General features: G+C 38.1%; 1 protein-coding gene and 1 pseudogene across 2 annotated transcripts; both read right to left on the bottom strand.

Annotated features, from left to right (window-relative positions):
• Positions 1-5,371: 5,371 nt before the first annotated feature.
• On the bottom strand, positions 5,372-11,382 carry LOC126625572 (protein WHAT'S THIS FACTOR 1, chloroplastic-like; annotated as a pseudogene).
• A 200-nt stretch (positions 11,383-11,582) lies between these two features.
• LOC126626973 (omega-hydroxypalmitate O-feruloyl transferase-like) lies at positions 11,583-15,191 on the bottom strand. Of its 2 annotated transcripts, none has more exons than XM_050296381.1 (3): positions 15,027-15,191; positions 14,414-14,877; positions 11,583-12,803 (listed from the first exon to the last, which is right to left on the bottom strand). In XM_050296381.1, the coding sequence occupies exons 2-3, from the start codon at positions 14,852-14,854 to the stop codon at positions 11,940-11,942; spliced, it is 1,305 nt and encodes a 434-aa protein (XP_050152338.1). In that variant the 5' UTR covers positions 14,855-14,877; positions 15,027-15,191; the 3' UTR covers positions 11,583-11,939. The 2 variants fall into 2 exon arrangements, with proteins under 2 accessions (XP_050152338.1, XP_050152339.1); XM_050296382.1 differs by having other exon boundaries at positions 14,414-14,905; positions 15,027-15,182.
• Positions 15,192-17,551: the final 2,360 nt, after the last annotated feature.

The raw sequence follows: 17,551 nt of genomic DNA on the forward strand, positions 1-17,551 counted from the left end.
TTCATTTTTTACCAATGTTGTTGAGGAGTACTATTCCCGTAGTCAATTTGTGAGAATAATTTTGCTCCACCTAACACATTTGGAAGAGTGAAATTTGACATGGAAGGCCTATTGGCCGAACCACCTTGTTTTTTTGGTTTATTTTTTGAATAATTTATTTTATTCTTGGATTTATGATTGGTGTTTGGATGTCACTATTGTTCTCGAATAAGAGTTAATTAACGAAAATTACCACATGTGACTACAATTAACTCATGCTTAGGTATATCTTGTGGGGAAGTTAGCTGTTTGGTTCTATGCTAACCTTATACCTACTCATCCCCTGACAACCTTTTAGGCTTATCCAACCTGATTGTGGGGCATGACACTGCCCTATATTGTCTAATGGTACTAATTTTACCATATAGGGACGCCTTATACTCATTTGTTCTGGAAGAACGCCCTTTTTTTAGCTTTAAGGATATTTGAGAATATTATTACCATATTGAAACCAATGTAGAAAAATGGAGTAAAATTCCTTGGCATATTACCATATTGCACTTCCTACGAATATAGCCAAATGCATATTCTAGAGAAGATGGAAGGCTTAACGAGTGGATTACACCTATTTATGCCCACTATGTGGCCGGCCAGAAGCTTGTGATTCCTAAGAAATTTTCGCTATGGATGTACGTTTGGGATATCTAGGATGATTCGTGATGTACCGTTTTGGAAATTTTTTTTACCAGAAGTAAAGACATCATACTTGGACGCGTATCATACCTTAGCACCCTCCATCTTTCTTCTACAAATGATTCAAAAATGGGACATTAGTGGACTAATTCAACCACCTTACAGACCATTTAGATACTTTATAGTATTGGTTGATGCTTTTACATGTTGGTCACACATGTGGCTATTGTCCACAAACTGCATTCTCCATACTAGTAGCTCAGATTAACAAGCTCAGGGCTCACCACCCTGATTATCTGATCAAATTTATTTGATTTAATAAGTTGGAGAATTTACAGTGAAAACTTTAACTTTCGATGGATATTGCATGTCGGTTGGGTTTTGAAGCTGAACATCTAGTCTCATGTTCATACCCAGAATGACCCAGCAGAAGTATTCATTAAATGCCTTCAAATGATTGCGCGATCGATTGGTTATACATACCAAGTTCCCGATCTTTGCTTAAGGCCATGCAATATTGCAAGCAACCATGTTGGTCCGCCTGAGGCCTGTCATGACCCAACCTTATAAAGCGTGTGTTAGTTGGTCACCAGATACAAACCTGACGTATCACATTGGCGCGTCTTTGGTTATGTGGTCTATATGTCATTTACGCCGCCCTTACGTACAAAATAAAAGGGGTCATCAGGGAAGGATGGAAATCTATGTCGATTATGATTCTCCTTCTAATATTCGCTACTAAGAACCTTTGATAGGCGATCTCTGTACCGCTTGTTTTGCTGATTGTCACTTTTATGAGACAGTTTTCCTGTCCTTAGAGGAAGATAAGAACGTCAACGTTCTTAAAAGAACGACAGGAAAACTTGATAGATCATCAAAGTATAACCAGACACTTTTATCGTGGAATGTCATTACCGAGGCCGACCCTCGTACAATGGTAGCTAGCCAATCAATCTGTTATACGCCAGAAGCTTGATAGATCACTCGATTCGAGGATTCACTTCCCAAAAAATAGAGGAATATGGCATGAACAAATTCGCCCCTCGATTACTGTCTCAAACCTTTTCATCTTATGAGATTAAATCCGGATTACTCCCGAGACCTGAAGTTCTTGGGCCAGTATACTAGTTTGGATGAGATACGGAATTGGAATGAGATTATTATAGATGATGTTTCATTTATATGGTAACTACCGACGTAAATGAAAAGCAACGATAACGAACAGTGTTCTGTTGATTAGTGTCGACGTAGAATTGATTGGTCAACTAGAAGAATCAATTGATGACGAATGAAATGAATGAAATAATGCAATATGATGCCTTATGGCGCAAGGTTTCTCTCAGACACCAAGTGATTGATTGCAGCATTATAAACGTGGTTGTAGTATCTTTGGGATCTTGATACGAACCTACATGGAGTTTCCAAATGACTTACATGTACTGATTCAAATAGTTCTATACCACAAAAACAGACTTTCGGTTCTTTAAGAGGCATTCACTTTGCGGATGCAGAAGTATCTGGGCGAATGTGGTATACCCGTCTAAGTGAATATTTGATCAGTTAGGAATATATGCCCTTGCGTGTACAAAATCCGAAATTGCTAGAGTTGAGAAAATTAACTCGCATGTCGGACTTTAAGATGAATGATCTTAGGAAAACTTGACATTACCTCAACCTGAAGTTTCGAGCTAGTTATAATGGTATTCTGGTCCACCACTCGAACTAGACCCATAATGTGTTATATCTGAGTATACCCTGATTGTCTGTATGCTAGATGCAAATGAGACCTTTACGGAGGGTATGGAGTATAAGGTTCCATATTGGAACGTGAGGCAGCCATATCTAAGTACTATTGGCGTTTGTTGTACTTAGCTTAAATGCATTAGAATCGAACATCTTATGTGCTGATAATCTTTTGGCATAAAGCAGCACTACGCCTAACACACCACCACCAAACTTGGTGTTAAAGACGTTTTTCCGTTTCTACAAATTTGGGCTTATCTATCCCTATGCATCTCAGAATAGATCACACCCCCTTGATCTTCGGAATGATTCCTACCTTGTGGGATTTGCTGAATTAGACCATCTATCTGACCGCACAAGGTACGTTTCCGAATGGTTATGTCTTTACCATTAAGGAACACACCAATATCTTGGAAGTCAACTAGATAGACCTTTTGTTGGGAAACCTTTGAATCATTCCAAGACTCACTTTGTCTCATCACGTGAGAGATATAGTCGAGAATTCTTGTTGAACATATTCAAAATCCCTGCGATTTTCATCCATCATTGAGTCCCAACGACGATCCATGAAGACAACGCCGTATGTATCGACCAAATCATGATACATCCAACAAGTCAACACCAAACATATTGTGTCTACATCAACATGAGCATCAGAAAATTGAAGTAAAGCAGTCAGATCCCTTACAACCTTGCCGACCTCTACACGACGTCACTACAGAAGTCCACCTTTCCAAAAGTTTACCCAAGGAATTGGTATGCGTAACTTTCTCATTTGCGATGCTTGTAGTTTCATTTGGAAGTTTTGTCAAACTCAGGGGAAGTATCCAAAAGTATACTCATTGACCTTAATGTACTCTTTTTCCCTACGATTAGAAGCATTTTTCCCATTTGGTTTTTGCTACCTAACTAGGTTTTAACGAGGCACCCATCCTGGGCTGATCATACCCGTGTGAGCTCTTCTACTTGCATCCAGAATACGTATAGTTTTGACTTAATGCAACTTCTCACTTTTCTCCTTAGCTTATGAGCTTTTGTCCCATCTTGGGTTTTGTCATAGCGACGTTTTGTGAGTTTTACCACCTATGCATTCTTCCACTAGTTTTGAAACTCACATTAGCTACTTGTGCCGACTAGACGAGACGACTTCATCAACTGCTTCTACATTTGCTTGAAGATCTGATGCTCCATCTACTTGAGTATTTGCACACTCAAGGGGGAGTGTTGTGACATATGTTCTTATCAATGTGTGATAGTGTAAATCCTAAGTAGAGATAAAGTAGGAATCCTTTGGGATCTAGAAGATCTTTCCTAATATACTTTGTATTACTTGGAGAGCAAGTTTCTCTCCTCCTAATTACTATAAATAAAGGCACAATAACTGGGGAATTAACAAACAATTCCTCAAGCCTATTCTCGACTTTCTCTTTTTCCTTTGCTGCACCTCTCTATTAAATATAGGCCACAACAATTAAATAGATATAAAATACTTAATTTTTATACCAAATATTACTTTACATATAAAATATCTTTAAAAATATCCGTCCATATATCTGTAAATTGAGCTATTGATATTTACGTTAACATCAATAAAACCTTGGATATGATATGATTATTGATTAATTAAATTATTATTTAATTAGTTGTTATTCATAGTAGACTCTAGGACCTTATTACGTAATAGAACGGTACTATAAAAACGGTGCTTAGATCCTTTAAATAGTACGGTTAGGCCTTCGAGTATTCTAGTTAGTCCAAATTCTCGTTTGAATATTTCGGATAGTTCGTAGCAAAGTGATGTCACTTGGTTGATAATTAGCCTGTTGTATGATGTTTTCACATGACATCAAACATCACCAACAACGATTATAACTTGTTTGTATTGATAAATAATAAACGAAGTTAATATTTTCTACTATCTAAAAGGATTGGCTTTTTAGCCAAAATAGTTCTTGAGATTTGCATAACTCCTCACTTTGATCCCAGAGATTTGAAATCGATAGAATTGGTTCCTGAGTTTGTCTATCATCAATCATTTTGGTCGTTCTATGAAAAATCTCCATTAAATACGGATAAAATGATAAAAATATCTTCAATTTTTTGTCAAATCATTTTGACCTCCTATGTATTAAATTGAGGATATTTTTATCATTTTGATCTTTATTTAACATAACTTTTTACGGAATGACCAAAATAAATGATGATGGACATTTTTAGAGACCAATTTTATTGATTTTAAATCTTAGGGAACAAAGTGAAGAGTAATACAAATATTAATGATCATTTTGGCTCAAAAAACCAAAAGGATTTAATTGTCTAAATTATTTTGACACCTTTTATTCTTTTAAACTTCGCATCTCCCCACGACAATTCTTGACTCTGCAAATACATCATAACATGAATGAATTGTAAAACACACTGAAAAACCTCTTGTCGTAGAGCTGTTCCTATTCTCTGTTTTTTTTTTTTTTTTTCTACAAGGTACGTGGTGATTGGCATGTGAAAATTGCGGCCAAGAAATTTTAGCCAATAAACATCCAGGCTGTGAAAGCCCTTGTGCGTGGTCCCGGCATTTGCGCTCGAGAAACTTGACTGGCGATGTCCTTGTAACCGTGAGAAATTTTTAGTTGTAATTGGAACACAAGTGGTACATCACGTGTTTTAATAAAAGTGGTAAAAAAATTTATTTTTTAATTTATTAACTTTTTAGCACACATATTTTATTATTTGTAACCATCCAGCAACCGGATCACACTGAAAAATCTCTTGTAACCATCCAGCAACTGATTCCAATCTAAAAACATGACATGAAATCTAGCTACAATGATTTGTAGTCAGGCCCAAGTTTGCTAATTTTTCTTTTTCATCGTACAATTTAGCAGGGGCAAGTTCAAACCAATACAAGTAAGATAAAACCAAAAAAAATTGTGAAATTGCTAATTCAATTACAGGTTAATCATTTACTGTTGTACCAAATTCTCACAAATCTGATAGTGGGGGCATCTGCCCCTTGTAGGCCTTGACGTTTAGTATCCTCATAGTCATAGGCACTGCAGATCTCTTCACTCTCCATTTCAGAATCATCTGCAAGTGAATCATCCTCCAAGTCATCCACTTTCTCCTCTTGCTCAAGCTGCAACTCGATGGTGTCCTCACTTTCCAAATCGCTCTCACAGAAACCATTGTCTGCCATGTCACTAAAAGCTTCAATCTTCTTCTTTCCCCTGTAACCGATAAGGCTTTGGACTTTTTCCTTCCAAACCACCAAGGGGCATTTCTCAATCAGCTCCGAACCCTTGTAAGCTTCCTTCAAGAACACACTAAACCTCTTCCCCTCTCCGAAACATAGAAGATGCCAAACTGCTTCAGCAGAAGCCTCATAAGCTTCTGGGGCATTTCAAGTTCGCGTTGAAAATGAGTCAGGTGATCAGTCACCAATCTCTTCTCAACAGTAAAGCTAAGCAGCTATTGCATGATAGCAACTGCCCTCTTGTCAAATTCTTTAGAGCCAGCTTTGAGTCCCCTGGCATCTGCATATGGAGCTACGATGCATGGACACGGGAGAAAGCCCCGTATCCTGTATCGGACACTCTGAGGATACGGATATGCGGAGGATACTCGTGGATACGCGTCCGATACGTATCGGAGTGAAGGGATACGTTTAGGACTGAGAAGATACGCGTATTGTATTGTCCAGATACAAGTATCCTACTTTTCGGATACGTTCGAAACTAAAATAGGAGGATAATCAGAAGAAAAATAAAAAATAATCACAATAAATCCGCACAGAATTGTGATTGATCGAAGTTAGCTAACTGAAATCACTCTAAAATCGGAGGATAATCAGAAGAAAAAAAATTTCGGATTTACATCTAGAACCTCAGAAATCACTCTGCTTGGGTTGGGAGACTTTCACGAATCAGACCGTCATCTGCAACCGTTCCGTCGTCGCCATCTGCAACTACGCTGTCGTCTCCATCTTCTCCGCCTACAATTGCTCCGTCATCTCCTTCGTCTCTGTCTGCAATTCCTGGTGAGTGGTGACTGGTGAGCTTTCGTTTTCACTTTGTTAATATTGAAACTGTGAAATCGAAACCCATCTCTGAAACTGAAACTAAAACCCATCTCTGATTCCCCGAGGACGTCACAAGACCCATCTCTGAACTGAAACAGTGAAACCCATCTCTGAAAGAAAGTCTGAAACTAAAAGTAAAATTTAATTTGATTATAAAAAGTCTTTTGCTTTTCTTGAAACTAATATTATATACATACCACAACCCACAATAATATATTATAATACCCATTCCACTCCCCCATAATCCATTCGAATCTGATGAAGTTGCTTTTCTGTATCTGATGAAGTTGCTTTTCTGTATATTATAATATATTATTGTATTTTGTGTAAATTTGAATGATTATTTTATAATGTTTTAGATATATTTATTTATTTATTTATATTTTTAATTACCGTATCCCAAACATATCGTGTCCTTGTTTTTAGAAATTTATCGTATCCTCGTGTCGTATTTTCGTATCCGTGTCCGTGCATCGTAGATATGGAGATAAGTAAGACCTTTTTGAAAATGATCAATTGCTCCTTTATACGTGTTTGCCTTTTTGTAATTCGGGGGGAACTTCAACGGAGAAGAGAGCGAAAGCAAGCCCGGGACATGATCATCACTGGCCTCAGTGATCCCCATTGTCTTTTTCTCCAGCTCGGTTATCGCCCACGCAGGATTCCAGTTAACAAGTTCCAAATGCTCAACTGCCTCATTATCTTTAACCACCTTGAAATGTTGGGGATATTTGTGCAACCATTTGGTCCTGAAATCAACTGGCAGAGCAAAATCCCTCGTGAAATGGACAATCTTGTCCAATGCCAGCCTTTTATCAGACATCATAAGAAACCGTGTCACGAATACGGCTGCGGTATCTTGATTTTCCTCATGTATCATGTCCTCCTCTGGTACCAAGTCCTCACCTTGCTTGGTCATCCCACACCATAAAATCCCTCTGACCCTTACACAATTTTCAGAGTTTCGGCGATTTTCGAATAAATCAGACACCCTGTGGGGTTTTGGGAGACTAATCTGGCAGCTGTACTGATCCAATTGCCTGACAGTAATGATAATTTGAGGCTCTTTTTTTCAGAATTTCCATCAAGAATCTTCCATTTCTCAGTCACAATCTCGAGATCATTGTTGAGGTTAAAAAAAAAAAAAAAAAAAAAGGAGGCTATTCCTTAATTCAAGGAAAATGGGAACGTGAGTAGCAAACAAATCAATGGTACAGATTATTTTTAAGAAATCTACACCATTCATTGTAAAATAAAAATAAATTTTAATTTTATAATGAGAAACAGTTCCTCCATTTCCCTGGACGTGCAAAAGAAGTTGGTGAAAAACTATCCACTTTCTCACCCTACTCTTCCCGTCACCCTAAGTCTATAAAAGGGGAAGAGAGGAACAGAAAAAGAAGAAGAGAGACTCTGTAGAAATTGAGAGACGACGGTGAAGAACGGACGATAAAGAAGAACAAAGCAAGAAAGTAAGGGGAAAAGTACACAATAGCATAAAACAAAAAAAGCAAGAAAGGAGGAAGGTGTACACACGGCAAAGAACATCAAAGTGTGCACACAACAAGAACATCAAAATACCCAAAGGTATCAATCTTTATCTTTAATTTGTTCTTGGTTTTGTGTATTGAGTGGAGCTTTTTGCAGGATGAATGAAAGAGGAGCTTGGCTTTTCCTCTTTCACCGAAGCCAGAAAGATGGATGGGCAAATTTCCCCATGGCAGCCAAAAGATAAAAGAAGAACATAATCTCTTCTCCTTCCCCCTCAATCTTACCGACAACAGGTAAAGCAATCCACTCCTTTTTATAAGGGCGTTGCTTTGAAAAAAACCCAGTCATCACCCTCACTTCAAGTTCCCCGTGACACCTTCTCTCTCTCTCGGCCGAGCAGCGCCGAGTCGCTGACTACCAGTTTATTCTTCTCCGGCGGTTCCGAACCAGAGTATAAAGTCGTAGGCCTCTGGAGATCTGCAACTAAAAAAAAAAAGAAACAATTGCTTGGGTACCCAAAGAGGTTTCGAAACCAGTTCTTTCGTCGTCAACCCAGCGCGCCCAACGATGGTTCCGAGGCTCGCCAACAGCGCAAAGATGGACACACTAGCAGCGGCCATGCCATGATCTCTGCCCAGCAAGTTCGTCCACGCTAAGAAGAAAAAAAAAAGGAGTTTATGTCACTACAATTAGTCCCATGAATTTCTTCGGGGTGGTTTAAACCACCCCGTGAAGTTCCAATCAAACCTGAAAGCTCCGTAAGAGTCCCGACGTCATGTTCTGTCTTCTCAAAGTTGAAGATGTCATGGCAGCAACAAGCATGAATATGAAAAAGCAACAAGAGGCATGGACCAGAGGCGATGAAATCAGCCGAAGTCTTCCTACGTTAAAAAGGGTGCCAGAACGACGCCAACTTCAAGCACCAACGGGAATGAAGATTGCTCTCAGGTCACTAACGGAGGAAAAAACACAAAGGGCTACTCAGGCATCTAGAAGTTTTGCAAAGGAAAAGATGGTTTGCAAAGGAAAAGTGGGTAAAAATTGACAGATGCTGCAAGACAAAAGGGAAAAGAAAGAGAACCTATTGTTCAAGAGTTCCACCAAAGTCTTTTGAGCTAAGAATTCGAAAGATAAGAAAAAAATGGAAAAGATGGTTTGCAAAGGAAAAGTAAGTAAAATTGACAGATGCTACAAGACAAAAGGGAAAAGAAGAGAACGTATTGTTCAAGAGTTCCACTCAAAGTCTTTTGTGTCAAAGATTCAAAAGATAAGGAAAAAATGGAGATTGCAAAGGAAAGCTGCAGTAGAGAAGAAGAGAAAGAAACTTGTCTTCTAAGTCATGCATGTGTTCACTTAGAAAAAAAAAATGGTCAGTTGTCTTCCATGCAAATTCAAAATAAATGAAAAGGGAAAATATGGTTTTCCTCTCCAAACATCACCACTTGAAAGCCCTATTTGGACTTAGAAAATTCGAAGTCTTCAAGTAGAAGAAGAAAGAAGTTGGGTACAAAACCTTAAATATGTGCAAAAGAAAAAAAATGAGTTTAAAACTCAAAAGGAAGAGGAGCTCCAGCCAAAAGAAATAAAATAAAATACAAAAGTTGCTTCTGTCAAATCAAAAGTAATGTGAAGGTGGTCTTCTTTTCTTAGTTGCATGGGGAGTCCTACTTAAACTTGTGAAGTTCAAAGTCTTCAAAGAAAAGAAAGTGAATAAAGTCTAAGGTTGCTCACGTGGAGAGCAAAAAAGAAAGCCAAGCCACGGCTCCTTACCTAAATTATGGGGCTTTGTAACTTTGGAATATTAATCAAAAGCATGAAGAAAAAGTTACAGGTCAAAAGTAAAGGGAATGAGGCAATCACATGGTTCAAAGGATGAAAGACCCAACAATTAAAAAAGGGTGTCTATCTGTTCAAAAAACCAAAAAGACAAAGCTAATTCTACAAAGACTTAGCAGTACTCCCAAGCAACAAATACAAGACCACCAAGGAGCTACTAATGAAATTGGTAGAGAACTCTTGCGGAATAAAAATCTGAAGCAAAGCTTTCCAATACGAAGCAAGTTGACCTCATAAAGCAAAGTTGCCAGTCAAAGGGGGTTTATACTGATTAACAATTAATTGGTATAATTTTCCAAGTGAAGTCAATGGACATGATCTCCAAAGTAAATTCGTCCATTGTATCAATTGGCATATAATTGATACAAAATTTCTACAAAGCCAAATCCAAATCAAAATGGCACAAAGCCTCTTCAAATAGCACAAAGTCATTTCATAATTAACGAACTACGCCGGTTTGATTCCGTTAAGGATACGTAGGTAGTCTAATATCAAGTTTTAGACGCAACCGTGAAACCGAAACGAATCCCTGGTTTATATAAACTAAATTCACTCCTGCTATCAAATACCAAAATGGCACGAAGCCGAAGAAAAGTTTCAAAGGGCACGAAGCCGTATCAAAGTCTCAAATGGCACAAAGCCGAAGAAAAGTCTCAAATGGCATGAAGCCATATCAAATTTTCAAATGCTCCTCGCCCGCATGAGCTAAAACAGCATAAGGCACTATGCTCATCACCCACATGAGCTAAAACTGCACAAGGCATCAAAACGCTCCAATGGCTTAAAGTCCTCGTCCGCACGAGCTGAAACTGCACAAGGCATCAAAACCCAAACACCAAGGAACTACGAGTGACTTGATCCCTCAACGAGGGTACATAGGCAATCTAGGATTCTACCTAGGTACAGTCACAAAATCAAACAAACACTCAAATCCTCTAGATACGATTTATTCAAAATTAGAATCAAAGGGCATACCTTTCCAAAAGAAGGGTTGTAGTTAATAGGCGAGTAGCCTAGAATGGGTTGAACTCGAATTAATAAAACCCTCTTCGGAAAAATGAACGAGGATGAAATTGTGTCGAGTAACTTATTTGTTTACATATTGTGTACAATTTTTGCTCAACAATCATGAATCCTCTTCAATTTGCTTCTGTCAGCCGCTTCCTGGTGGTCCTGAGCGGCTTCTGATTCATTGACCACCACTCACCGGACCACTATCTTCTCTCAAACATATTGTTTTAACAGAGGGAAGGAAATCTCCACCCAGAAATAAGAACTGTGGAGCTCCTCTGCTCTCCCATCAACCTTTATCGACGCCGCGGCTAATATAATGACGGGGTTTATAAGGCAGGAGTCTGTTGCCGGGCTCTAGCCTTTCGATCGATCAAACCGTTCATATTCAATTATTGCCTCCTTTAGTTAGAACTTGTTTCGTCGACTTGCCAAAATCTCAGTTATCAGATCAGTTGAGTCGAAGCCTAAGTTTTTATTTTAAGAGAAATGATAGCTTTATTTATTAAGAAATATTCAACGAAAATTCAAATCTTGGTAGAGTTCATTCTTTATATCGTATGAATGCATGTTGATGACTGATCATAGCAATATCTGGGATTGTTTTCTCTTGGTATTAGGATCATGCCCTACACACTCACACACCCCACTTGTTACATGAAGGTGCTAACAATGATCATCATGGGTGAAATTCAAGTGAATGTTTGCTACAAAATGAAGCTTTCTTAGTTATTAATGGTATGGATATGATGAGTACAAGCAAATGGTAGATGTTATTGAAAAGAAAATCTGATTCAGATGTTGGCCTGACAACATGAAACACATAAAATAGATATGAAGTTGCGAATATGCACGATAAACTTGCAATTTCTTTCTACTACCACCCTTTTATTCCCAAGATTTCTTTCTTCAAATCTTGGTTTTGGATTAGGGTTTTTAATATTATTGGTTCTCGTTCTCCTTAAATCAAGATAGACTACACTCCAGAATGTCATTGTGGCATATGGAACTAATAATACAATATCACGTGGGATAATTGAAACATATATGACATTGTATTATTAGTCTGAGATGTCACACACCCAGGTGTATGTAATTAAGTTCTTCCCCCTTAAATCTGCCTCGTCAGATCTTCAAAGATCTCCATAGCAGAAGCTGGCAAACCCAAAAGCACATGTATGCTTTTCCTATCTTCTCCATGAGGTAGAAACAAACTTACTTCCTTCTCAGGCAAACCCACCGGCCCTGAAAACACAGGCTCTCCCCAGCCAAAGTCAGTTGTGTGGAAACTTAGCTTGGACCAAGCTGTTATCAAAAGGGTTGCTGCCAAAGAAGGCCTAGCTCTTGTCACTTCAAAGTAATCGACCACCGACCTCATGTAACTGCTCGTCACCATTTTAACCGCCTTATCAACTAACCCAACTGCAAATGAAAGCGGATTTTCCAGTAACTCCCCAGCACTGCACATTGCATGCGTCAACAAAATTGCATTCCCAAAGAACCCTTCTGGTACTGGTGGCTCAAGTTTTGAGCGCCCATCAACGGCGAAAAGGAGCTTCGTTTTTTGATCTGGTCTCATTCTCAAGGCCTTAGTTCTAGCTCTCCACACAAAGGCAGAGAGCGCTTTAAATGTTGTGCAGTTTTCAAGAACCCCATCTTCCATGGCCATTTTCTTCAGCTTTTCGAGCTTCTCAGGGTTGAAACAGAAGGCGCTGTATAGCAGTTCTTCTTCCTCATAGAGCTTGTAGTTTTCAGATATGTCTTCGATCTGAAAGAATTCATCATGAGAAAACTCTATCTTTGGTGGGTTTCTGGGTTTGAGTATGTTTCTGTCGAGAAATGGCACAACCTTGAGCTGCAAGCCTCTTGCGCTATCACCCCATGAGTTGATAAATTCCATTACGGAGATACCATCGGACGTACAATGGTTGATACATAGCCCTAGAGCAAACCCTCCGCATGTGAATTTAGTCACCTGAAAAATATAAGTCAGCAAGGTTATTAGGCCATCTCCAACCGAGGGCTGGCCACATAGCTCGTTTTAGCTCTCTGGCCCTCCAAGAAATTAATATTTTAATGAACAGTATAAGGCCATCTTTGCCTCCATCTCCAACCGAGGGCTAAGGGGCCATAGGGCCAAACATATTGTTTAATGTTGTTTCATGTTACTTAATTTAATTTAGCGTTGTATAATGGCTTAGGAAGTTATAGGAAAAATAAATAGAATTTCAAAAAAATATGAAACAAATTTTGTAAAATAGAAGTTATAGGAAAAAAATGGAATTTAAAAAAAAATATGAAACAAATTTTGTAAAATAGGAGTTATAGGAAAAAAAATAGAATGAAGTGAGATAGTATGAAATGGTGAAAATTATGTGAGAAATGATGTAGGAATGGCTTAGGTATTTATAGGAAAAAAAAAGGTTTAAATTCATTAAAAAAAAATTTGAATACAACGGCTAATCAGCTAATCATTGGATTCAAATTTTTGTTTAAGCATTCCTGTCGGTTATATCTGACAGGATTGTTGCAATTTTTTGCTAGCCCTGGGCTGGCTACATGCGACCAGTCCTTTGGCCTTTTCAGATTTCATGGGGCCCACGAGCCCTCTGGTCTAGCCCTCGGTTGAAGACTGTTTTCAGGCAATTTTCAACCCTTTGGCCCTCTTGGGATCCTTCGGTTGGAGATGGTCTTAGGCGGTGCCTAGGCGACTTAGGCCTCGACGGTTCTTTAACTTAAAAACAAAATATCTCTCACTCAAAGACTCGCTCGGAGTTTCTACATTTCGCTGCGATTTGACGAGAAGAGAGAGAGAGAGAGAGAGAGGGGGGGGGGGGAGAGCTATGGAAGGAACATGCAGAGAAAAATAGAGGGTGACGGAGCAGAACTGCAGGCCGAAGGTGACGCACATCTTCATTATTTAGTTTGGGTTTTTTTTTAAGTGAAGTGTTATTGACACTCCAAAAATCTCATTATACACTCCTCACAAGTGTATTTTTCTTTCTAAATATAGAAAATTTGGAGTGTAGAATGAGAATTTTGAAATGCCAATAACAATTTCTTTTTTTAATAGGAAATACACTTTATTAGGTTTTTTATGAGAAAGCAAGGCTCAATTTAAAAAATGAGGCCCCACAAAAACATATGGACCTATGCCCCGCCAAAGGCCCTTTGGCACTGCGTCTCTTCTCATCGTCTGATTTATGCTTAACGACTTTTGCAAATTTGATTTAAAAGTTTTGCTCTCCTTAATATTATCCTTATAACTTGCTCACAACAACTTGTTACTCTAGTGCACTAAAATTACACAATATTTAATTTGAAAAAGTGAAGTTGAAAATAGTATTATGCATAAATTTTAGGTCTAAACTTGTTGATCTATTTTGAAGCACTTGACATCATTTTATGAGGGGATATATTCTTGCAAAATTAAAGAGTATGACCGAGACGCAGCATTAGCCCTACTCAATACTCGTCATATTTAACATGTGACGGTGTTGAGTGAGATCTTGACCATCAATGGCGGATGAGCAAAATTATCTCTCAAAGGGGAAAAAAGGCATGGAAATTTTTGGAAACTCGAACCTGAACTGTCAAAAGAGGAATCTCAAGTATGTTCTTGGCACCAGGAATATCATGAACCAGATTCCCAAGAGTCTTAGGATCAGGCTTTGTTGTGTCACCTATCTTTTCCATTTCGCAGTTGGCTTCAGCTTCAACAAACATAGCACCGTCTCCTGTGCAATCGATAATCAGCTTCCCTTCTGTGCTGATAGTTAACTTTCCTGCAAAAGGGTAATAGTGAACAAGAATTTTTGATAATGCTTTCTTTATGACTTCCGCAGCTTCTTCGTTCCCTTTTGAATCCGACTTGAAGCAGTACATGGTTCGGACTATGACCGCAATGTTCTGGTCCAGGTTCGAGAGGTAGTACAGGCCCTTCTCCGTTTCGGATTCAGGAGGCACCAGAGTTGGTTCTTCTTTCTTTACAATAAGCTCAAAGGCTTGGTCACTGATATCCGCCATCACTCAAAACACCCTTGTATAATCTAGAAAAGTAAGAAAAACGTGTCCACTCTTTAAGAAAGAACAGACGTCCGGTCCAAAAATGAACTGTAAATATGTGTATGCAACCAAGAACTTAGCTTTAAAAGTAAGAAACGCGAAAAGGGAATAAGAACTACAAATTGACGTGTACCTGCAATGCTTGAATGAAAGATATCAAGGGGTGAGGTTATGAGGAAAACTCAGATTTTGTAATCCCTTTCGGATGGGGTTGTAATTTATATAGGGAGCAAATGGGGCTACATGTTATATGTTCCTGTAGGCTGCAGCTCTGAGGTTTTATATTTTCTGTATTTTCAATTCACTAGTTTATGAATTTATTGTTTGCTACCACGCCATTGATTGTTTTTGTTACGAAAGTTCTGCAGCATGAAAAGGAATTGGCGGGGGCTTATACGCAAAACACTTTTAGTGGAATAGCCCCTCTCTAAGAAAAAGAAAGAGTCCAAGAAACCATTTTCTTTATTTATTGCTAACTCGTAAAGTTTGAAGTCTTATCCAAGTATTTTGAACACTGGTGATCTTTCTCTGCAGATTGAGCTGTGGGAACGGCTACTGTATATTGACCGGAACATACCGGCAATGGAGTTTGGTGTAGGGAAGAGTGATCAAGGGGTTAGGGTTGGTGTGGTGGGCATCTAGAAGTTACATTAGGTTGCTTGGTACACTTGCTCTTAATAATATTAAAACCCAAAATATCTCCTACAGCATTAATTACGGACCTTGATTGGAATTTGAACAGCTCACAATGGCTTGCTTAGAGGTATCAACGAATCACACAGTTAGAATCTAGGAAGTTTCAATTAGATTTGGGTTGGGATCTTACTCAAAAATGAATGAGAGTGAATCTTGCAACAAAAAATTAAGAGACATTACATATGCTTATAAAGAGTTAGGCTAGTGCCAATTGGTTTTACGATAGAACCTTAACTTTCTTTATGGTAAGAGTCAGGTTACATGTTCTTACAAGAAGTTGGGCCACTCTCCACATTTGACGAATTAATTTAATGGTAGAATCTCAACTTTTTTCAATTACTAATCTTGGATTTCGTTCAATGTTTTACAACTTCTGACCTTGAAATATGAAATGATGGTTTATTGGAATCTCAACTATGCTTTTGAGGATTGAAAGTGTATTGCAATAAAATTTATCAGAAGTATAAGGAAATCAATGAAATTATGTTTTCGAGGATTGGAAGTATACTACAAATTGAGTAGCAAAGATGTAGTTCATCCTCATTCTGGCACTGAAACTCTCCAAGCTCACGAGATGGCCAAGATAGCTTCTGGATAGGGCAAGAAGGTTGTCTTAATTCACAAGCAGGCCCATCCCAACTTCATTAATTTCAATCTTACGAGATCGCTAGTATACTTCCAATGCTCAAAAACACAATTTCATTAATTTCAGTACACTTTTTGTTTTACCTCAAGTCTTAGGGTTTGATCTTAAGATTGTGTGATGCTAAGTTAGTAAGTTATTGCCTTGGGTGTGGGTTTATTGATCAATTTTAGTTATATTGTTAATTTCAACTTGTACTTAATGGTAATTATGCAATAGAGTAAAAAAATTTCATATTTACATTTTAAGTTGGGTGTAGAGATAGATTATATGGGTTCGAATAAAATTTCCCAAAAAAAAATAAAAAATTGAACCCATCCAATGCAACTCACATAAAAAGTTAAACCTTATCCTCCCTGACCTTCTCTTTCGAACTCCCTCCTTCCAATATACCCCTAGATTTGAAAACCACAGTCGCTGGCTCCTTGCTCCAACTTAGGATCGGTGGCAACCTTCTACCCTTTCATTCGAGGCCGCCTTGTTGCCTATTTCTTCCCCTCCCATACACCGTGCCACCACTCTCCTCTGCTTCCCTTACCCTCATGCCTTGCCTCCCTTCTCCCCACCTCGCCTTTCTCCCCCTCCCTTTCTCTCACCTCGCGCCTCCCCCTTACCAATCCCTGTACCAGCTTTTCATTCATTACTTTTTACAAATAGCATTACAAGCTACAACGACTAAATTTATCTAGGACGATGTTTTATAATAAATTAACAATAATTATAATCTATTCTACTATGTTTGGATGAGGAAAATAAATTTGGAATTTGAATAAAAGTCAGAATTTATAAATTGACATGCACCAATTCCTTTGTTTGGATTTATAACATAGAAATTTAGAATTTAAGCGTGGAAAAAAAACTTGGAATTTGGGGCCTTCAATTTCCAAGTTTAAATTCCATGTAAATAGGTGTCATTTCCCAATTTCTATAATTGAGAGTTTAAAATTAACAAATTCCGTTTTCAATTCCATTGTTCTTTTAAGTTAAACAAACAACAAAATTCACAAATTCTAGAAAATAAAATCCCTTCATTTCAATTTCCGTCATTTTAAAATTCCTTAGTAATCTTAAATTTCTTCATCCAAACATAGTGGGGAAAGTGAATGCAAAATGAGATTGAGTGGAGATCTTGGTAGGAAGAAAGAGAGTAGGCTTTTTTCTTTTAATTAAAAAGGGTCTCCCTCAAGTGACTTAGTAAAAAGACTTGCTTTCAAATTTTTTTAAATGCTTTGACTAAAAACGACGTCGTTTTGACAGTCTTTTAATAAAATATAAAAATCTTCTTCTCCCTTGTTAATCATTTGTAGAACCTTCAACCG

The sequence above is a fragment of the Malus sylvestris genome, chromosome 6 (assembly GCF_916048215.2).
Source record: "Malus sylvestris chromosome 6, drMalSylv7.2, whole genome shotgun sequence".
Taxonomy (NCBI): Eukaryota; Viridiplantae; Streptophyta; class Magnoliopsida; order Rosales; family Rosaceae; genus Malus; species Malus sylvestris.

Excerpts from the sequence above, each read along its gene's own strand:
- LOC126626973 (XM_050296381.1), bottom strand. The coding sequence starts at position 14,854 with ATGGCGGATATCAGTGACCAAGCCTTTGAGCTTATTGTAAAGAAAGAA. Across the intron at positions 12,804-14,413 it reads TTCCTCTTTTGACAGTTCAG|GTGACTAAATTCACATGCGG; the intron begins GTTCGAGTTTCC and ends TATATTTTTCAG.